The 7,695-nt window shown below is 39.3% G+C and overlaps 3 protein-coding genes and 1 pseudogene across 3 annotated transcripts in view; all 4 read right to left on the reverse strand.

Annotated features, from left to right (window-relative positions):
- Positions 1-1,944: 1,944 nt before the first annotated feature.
- Positions 1,945-3,036, reverse strand: LOC108966197 (trypsin-like). The gene has a single exon (XM_018928966.1). The coding sequence runs from the start codon at positions 2,850-2,852 to the stop codon at positions 2,055-2,057; it is 798 nt and encodes a 265-aa protein (XP_018784511.1). The 5' UTR covers positions 2,853-3,036; the 3' UTR covers positions 1,945-2,054.
- Positions 3,037-3,123: 87 nt separating this feature from the next.
- On the reverse strand, positions 3,124-3,951 carry LOC108966198 (trypsin-like). Its single transcript, XM_018928967.1, has one exon. It carries the CDS (start codon positions 3,947-3,949, stop codon positions 3,185-3,187), a length of 765 nt encoding a protein of 254 aa, XP_018784512.1. The 5' UTR covers positions 3,950-3,951; the 3' UTR covers positions 3,124-3,184.
- A 643-nt stretch (positions 3,952-4,594) lies between these two features.
- Positions 4,595-5,284, reverse strand: LOC108966147 (annotated as a pseudogene).
- Positions 5,285-7,316: 2,032 nt separating this feature from the next.
- The window catches only part of LOC108966148 (trypsin-like), an 830-nt gene continuing 451 nt past the window's right edge, over positions 7,317-7,695 (reverse strand). The window contains exon 2 of the mRNA XM_018928908.1: positions 7,317-7,694. Coding sequence (XP_018784453.1) covers positions 7,381-7,694 — 314 coding nt within the window. The 3' untranslated portion in view covers positions 7,317-7,380. The remainder of the gene's footprint in view (position 7,695) is intronic.

A 7,695-nucleotide genomic window follows, 5' to 3' on the forward strand; every position in this document is an offset into this window, starting at 1 on the left:
GGTTGCAGCTGTACGTAGGGAGTTTGAAATACCGTCCCACAGTTCTCTTATACCGAGTTGTGGACGAGTGCTCTCAGAGAGCAGGAGTGCAAGCAGAGTAGAAAATCGTTYGGCTGTCTGTTGTGATTGCTGCTTTTGTTTTATGGTTTATAGCGTTAGTTAAAAAATAGAACGCACTTTCGTTTGAAACTTTCCTAGGTTTATGGCGATCTTGAATGAATTGCAGAACAATYGAAATGAATGCCAAGATGGAAGAGAGAAAGGATTCTGAATGTGAATAAAAAAGAAAATCCCAACAATTTGGTCCAWAATACTGCCATATAGCAATATAWCTCCTGTACTTGTAGTTGTTCTTCTTAAATCATGGGCACGCTTGCAGGATTCCAGTCGCTGAACCCATTTTCGACGGTTTTCAAGCATAAATCAGCCGGTACTGTTACCATTTCGCGCTCGAAATTTGTACGAAATTCATTAATCGTCGCTAGCTTATTGGAATAGACCATATACTTGACGTAGATCCACAGGAAATAATCTAACGGCGTYAAATCAAACCAAAATTACACATTCACCAAACTTGGTTTTCAATAAATCAATTGTGACATTCACTGTATGGTTTGTGGCGCCGTTCTGTTGGAACCACATATTGCCCAAGTCCACATAATCTAATTCGAGCCAAAAATATTCAGTAATCATTGACAGTAGCGATTCCCATTCACAGTAACGTGCCGGTCTTGATCATCACGGAAGAAGTACAGCCAAATGAGCCCGCCCATAAACCGGAACAAAACGTAATGCAATGGTGACTTATGGAGTATGTGTGGATTGCTGTCTGACTAATAACGCATAATTTTCTTATTTACGAAGCCATTCAGCCAGAAATKAACMTCATCGCTGAAGATAAATTTTCGATGAAAATCCGGATCATTTTCAAGTTGTTGCTCAGCCCAATTCACGAACGTGGCGTTGACGGTTTGTCCAGGAGTAACAAATTCATGTTGGATTTCTTTATTCATCTGCGCCTCTAAAAAAATTCCTGGTGCCACCGAAACACAGCACATCTGGGTAAACCTGCTTGATCATATCAAASGTCTCTGTCGCAGATTTACCGAATTTTACACAGAATTTAATCGTCTACCTCAGCTCTTCGTTCGTTAGCTAGGAACGCCCTCTGCCGAATCCAGTCGGTGCGCGCACGCTTCGAAGTACAGTCGCGGTGGAAGAAAATCAGTTTCCCCACAAACCTTGTACATAGTAGTCATAAGTTCGAGACTAAGACCTATATGGAGTATAAAATAAATTTTTGTGTTAGGTAATTCATTAGAATTTGATAACATCGGCCATAGCTCATCATCCGCACCGCATTATTACGATTAGAGTATATAACCGACTTTAAGCSGCTACTTAATCGTTAAGAAAAATTTTTTATATTACAACAATGCAGTCGAAAATTTTATGTAAACACATGACTCAAATATAATGCATAATTCTCTTAGTAAATAAGTAACCGATTCTTAATTGGGTATATAAATGCTCTCTCCTTACACTATTTATAGTCTATTTTTTGCTTATTTAGATAGCTATGCCAATTCATTTCAAATGCGGTTGATTACCCTTCGATCAATTAACGCAATAAATTTGAGTCCAAAATAAATTAATAAACAGTAGTGTACCGTGTACACATTTATCAAGCAATAAAATGACTTGGAGGTGGAGATAAAGCTATACACACTTATATAGAAAGCATGAATAGGGTGGCGCATTTCACTTGGATACTCAAAAAAGTATTAGCAGAAACTTATTAACCCAGAGTTCCTAGTTTATATGTGAATTGCTTTTGGTTGCAGTGATCGTATTCGACTTTACCGGCTTTGGAGGCTTTACCAGTAATTGCATCTACAYAAACTGAACCTCCTCAACGCGATAAGATTAACAATCCTAGAAACATTTCCTTGAAATAATAATCGATTTTTAATCTCACACTTCCACAAATTAATTGTGGGAGTGCATTAGCACATTTCAACAATATTTACTGACTTTTTAAGAAAGTTAGAATTTTACAAATAAGAAACTCTCAATGCCTCCTCACTCGATAACTCCGATATAGCGCTAGCTATCCACTGACGTAATTCTGGTACACTGGCGTAAACACCAGGATAATCCTTTTTGGCACAGCCTTCTGCCCACGACACAACACCAACCAACTTGCCTTCTGCCACCAACGGACCACCTGAATCACCATCGCAGGCATCCTTCTTCAATGCATAAGCACAAACCATAGATTCTCGGATTTGATCGCCATATTTATAAGTACTTGAGGCGCAATCTTCACGTTGTACAATATTGACGTCTACAGCTTGTAAAATCACTGGCGTTCTAAAGCACAAGCTACACTTGATACCCCAACCGGAGACTACAGCAGGCGTGCCGGTTGCTGGTACCGCATCGGCGAGATCGATATAGCGAATGCTATTCGTCTGAGCCACAGGTTTTTCCAATTTCAACAAAGCAATATCATTCATTGCAGTAATAGCACTAAAACCAGCGTGTGTCTTTATAGCGGCTACTTCGACTAAGAGACCGCCATCGGTTGAGTTCGTCGAACCTAAGCGTACACGCAGTTCATATGGTTCAAGGCCGAGTAGACAGTGAGTGGCTGAGAGCACAAAGTTCTCACTGATAAGACTGCCACCGCAGAAGTGCTGTTGTTCTTCAACCAGCCATAAGGAAATCTGATAAGGATGTTGTTCTATAGTAGTGTCCACACCACCAACAATACGTCCACTGAATTTATCAGAAATGAAAGAGCACAAGCCCGTGCTAAGTAGAGCACCAAACACTAAAAACCGTTGCATGACGAAGAAGGCTATCAAGTAAACTGTTTRACAAGGAGTATGTGAAACATTTTTATAACGAATAATTGTGTTGGTCAAAAGAAAAAAAAATTGCCGAAAACTTTAATCACTCGAGTACATTTATAATCGCAGTCTACGTAGTATGTAACCATAAATTATAATAAAAYCGAAATATATGAACAGTTACTTCCAGAAGCATTGATATCAAATATTAGGCAAAGAATAAAAACATCAGCAATAAAACAATTCAAACAATAAAATCAGCACCAGATGTTATTGAGGAAAATGTGTTTTATTCCCCTTTAATGCTTCATCGCTTCCTTAAAATGTTCTCAAATTTCAGTAATTGCATTTAAAATCCAATTACGAAGTGTGGCAACGTCGCTATAAACACCCGGGTAACCTCTCTTAGCGCACGCATAACCCCAGGATACGATACCAACAAGTTTACCATCCGCCACTAAGGGACCACCCGAATCGCCCTGGCAAGAGTCCTTCTTCAATGCATAAGCACACACCATACTCTCCTTTATCAGGTCGCCATACTTGTAAGCGCTGGAAGCACAATCTTCACGCTGTACAATATCCAGCTCGACGGCCTGCAAAGTGGTGGGCGGTATCAAGCACCAGCTGTAACACTTGGTACCCCAACCCGTTACCACAGCTGGCGTGCCGGTAGGCGGTGTCGTCTTAGCCAACTCTATATAACCAACACTTTCTGATTCCTGTATTGGCGTCGCTAGTTTCAGTATGCCCACATCATTTTCAATTGTACTGGGATTATAAGCTGGATGATATTTAGCAGCCGCAACATTTATAACTTGACCACCTCGTTTATTGTTGGTCGAACCGGCACGTATACGTATACTGGTGGCTTTGAAGCTCTGCAGGCAATGTGCGGCAGTGACGACAATATTAGACGCTATTAAGCTCCCGCCACAAAAATGGCCGCCCAACTTCGTAGAGAGTGAAACTTGGTAAGGATGCTCTTCGATAGTAGTGGCGACTCCCCCAACAATACGTCCAGCTAGTTCGGTTGACATGTACGCACCGAATACAGTGGTGAGAAATGCACAAAGAATTGTAAGGCGTAACATGGTTTTGCTTTACTAAACTAAGGCTACTTGTGAGGATCAATATTTATAGTGTCGGATTTTTATGGCACAATAGATAATGCTCTACATTGTAAAATCTAAAAATGTCTGTATTATCAGTGCGTACGTGCGATGGATAAAAAATGTAAATAAACGGATTTAATACAGGCCAGAAATCAAATAACATTCACTAAGGTTTGTTCGTATACAAAATAGTGCATTCTGGTATAATGCTTAACATAATGCTTGCCCAGTAATGTAAACAAATCAGTAAAAGGGTATCTTTGATTCGAACAATTACAAATATTCTCGAAACTAGCAAGCTAATTTATACAAAACAAGCCGGAAAATATACAGAAATATACAAATTATACAGACCTGCAAAAGCACCCTCGTACTATCAATGAAGCTTTATGGAATCCTAAAGCAAACAATATAAATGAATTTTATCAGTTTGGAGATTGATTAAAATGTAATGTTAATGTGAATGTATGAATAAAACTTTACATATACTCGAAAACTTCAGATAGACCCTCCATTATATCACCATAAATCGTGAACAAAGCTTACACAAACTTTACGACGGTATTTCTTTTTTATTTKGTGTTATTTCAAAGAAAATAATTAAACTCAAGTAGCTACCACAATTCATGAATAGAGTGAAGCCACATCAGAATATACACCAGGATAAGCAGATCTGGTACAGCCATTACCTCAAGACACCACATCGACCAATTCATTGTTAGGTTAGCAACCAGTGGACCACCAGAATCACCTTGGCAAGCATCCTTGTTCAAAGCAAAAGCACAGACCATGGTGTCCAAAATTGATTTATCATATTTGTAGTGGCTAGAAGCGCAATCAAGTTGATCCACAATATCGACGGAGATCTCTTGCAATGTTGTCGGCAAACTCAAGCAGGTAAGATAGCATTTAGTGCCCCAACCRGTGACCACAGCTGGGGTTCCGGTTGCTGGTGTGGTCTGCGCCAATTTTATGTAACGAATGTTTGCCGATTCAGCGACTGGTGTAGCCAAACGCACTTATACACATCTAGATGTGTATAAGAGACAGGTTGTATCCTGGATGGTAGGTGAATGAGCTTACAGCACCCAATTCACCGCCGGTCTTGTAATTTGTTGAGCCCAAACGAACGCGTATTTGGCTAACTGAGTAGGTTTGCAAGCAATGAGCGGCGGTGACGATGGTCTTCTCATTGATAATGCTACCACCGCAGAAGTGTGAACCGCTGACAGTTTGCAATGACACCTGATAAGGGTGCTGAGAAATGGTGGTGTCTACACCATTAACAATGCGCCCATCTAAGTCATCAGGCATAGCGGCASCGCAGGCCGGGCTAACGAGTTTTTCCAAAGAATGACAGATGTCTATGAATAATTGGCAAACGCTTTATCTAAGTCTAGTCTAACATGAGCCATGTCAGTACGGTATGCAGTGCTATCTTTGAAGTAAGCGCAGACGTGTGGACTTTTGACATTTTAATTCTTGACGTTCGATAGCATTGTAAAAGCGCTGATTTTATCAGAGACATGATGAATTTATGTTTTATAGATWCTAAGTATAAATAGAGATTTTTTAAATTTACTAAATACATAAGAAATCGGTTAGCTTACAATAAAAAGCTATCATTTGTTCGTAAAGTTTTTTGAAACTGTTTCAATGTCATATTAATTCTTTTCAAATTCTCCTTTTCCTTTATTAGCATAGACACAGCACACARAGTGACTTATAGAGTTTGGTCTTTGTAAGTCGTTAGAGGACTTTACATTTCAATTGCCTACTCAGTCCAAAGTAACACCTGTTGGCAAGAGTTTTTCTGCGTTTAATTTCGAGGCTGACATTGTTATTGGTGTTAATACTGGTTCCAAGATAGACGAAATTATCTGCGACACCAAAGTTRTGAGTATCAACAGTAAGGTGGTAGCCAAGTCATGAGTGCAATGACTATTTCTTTGATGACAGGAGATATTTCGTCTTACCCTCGTTCACTATATGATATTAATATCATCGGCGTACGCCAGCAGCTGTGTACTCTTATAGAAGATTGTGCCTTCTCGATTCAGCTCGCAGCTCGAAATATTTTTTCCAGCGGTAGTCGCCTTGTCTGAAATCTCGTTTGCAATCGTACGTCTCGGAGAAGTCCTGGTCGATCCAGTTTACACCAACGTATTATTTTGCGGAGATAGTTATGTTCAAATAGGTTCTACGAAATACGTTTTTTGGATTTAAGTTTAAAATACTTTTTACAAAAGCAAAACAAAAATAAGAAGGAATTTTTCGAAAATTTCGATATTAAATATAGTTTTAGAGGATATATGTATGTGTATTAGACTTCTTTCTTCTAATTAACACCTCAACTGAAACTAGGCTCTTCTGAGAAAAGTTTATTTTGTATTTATCATTTACAAACGTCGTTGATCTATTTAAGAACCGATTTATATAGTAATTTCTTTTACCGCCTAAAACAATACTTCATCTAAGTAAATTTTGTTTTTTTACAACTTCAATTCGGTTAGGCTTTAAAGGTCGATCAAAACCTGATTCCCTTTGGACTGTTGAGCATCCCGGTCCATTGTGATACCTAAATTCTGCAAAGTATTGATCAAGAAGGCTTTCGAAATTGACAAGTTTCATTCCGACTGTCGGGTTGTCTCAACCTCAGTCTTATAAACCTCACTTTCCGCCAGACAACTTTGTCAAATATCGCCCAACAGGTCAGTATTACCGCTTGAACGCGGTGAAATCAAGACGAAAGTTGCTAAGGGTGAGAAGTTCAGTGGATCTCCTGAATTCTACTCTAGAGCAGAATGATCTACAAGCAGCTCTAGAGCTAGTTTATGACCAGCGCCTGCTAAACTCTCGTGAAGTACAATAGCTCATTCTCAATCTAATATAAAAGGGACAAATGTGACCTTCTTGCAAGCACATCGACTTTCAAGTTTTAAATGATTCCATTATGACCCTTCTTCTAAATCATTCTGATAATGCAGTAGCGTTATGCTATCAATAGTGAGTACAGTAACTCATTGACTAACTTTGAGCGCATAGTATGCGATTGTAAAGCTAGTATTACTACCCTGCTGTCAATGTGAATGACATCCTCCATACTAGAGGCTACAMTTCAGAGCAATACCACTACTGATACCTTAATGACAGCCACATCTACTTTAAAAACACTACAGTGATCCTAAATGATCTCAAATACCATACTTGACAGAAAGTATCTTTCAAAAGGCCCTGCTCCAACCTTCCTTCTAAGCCTCGAATCAAGARTGGAAAGGCTCACTGTCACTTTTCTCAAGCAACTTCCCTCGTCTTACCATAAATCATGGGCATTAGAAAACAAATATTTTATACATTTTATGCTAGTAGTTWTTTTTTATTTGCTGTTATTTCAAAGAAAATATTTGAATTTATTCAGTAGCTGCCACAATCCATGAATAGAGGGAAGCCACATCAGAATATACACCAGGATAAGCAGATCTGGCACAGCCATTACCCCAAGACACCACACCGACCAATTCATTGTTAGCAACCAGTGGACCACCAGAATCACCTTGGCAAGCATCCTTGTTCAAAGCAAAAGCACATACCATGGTGTCCAAAATTGATGTACCATATTTGTACTGGCTAGAAGCGCAATCAAGCTGATCCACAATATCGACGGAGACCTCTTGCAATGTTGTCGGCAAACTCAAGCAGGTAAGATAGCATTTAGTGCCCCAACC

This window comes from Bactrocera latifrons, unplaced genomic scaffold (assembly GCF_001853355.1).
Source record: "Bactrocera latifrons isolate USDA-ARS-PBARC rearing strain unplaced genomic scaffold, ASM185335v1 scaffold_157, whole genome shotgun sequence".
Lineage (NCBI taxonomy): Eukaryota > Metazoa > Arthropoda > Insecta > Diptera > Tephritidae > Bactrocera > Bactrocera latifrons.

Coding starts and splice junctions, on each gene's coding strand:
- LOC108966198 (XM_018928967.1), bottom strand. CDS start 3,949: ATGTTACGCCTTACAATTCTTTGTGCATTTCTCACCACTGTATTCGGT.
- LOC108966197 (XM_018928966.1), bottom strand. CDS start 2,852: ATGCAACGGTTTTTAGTGTTTGGTGCTCTACTTAGCACGGGCTTGTGC.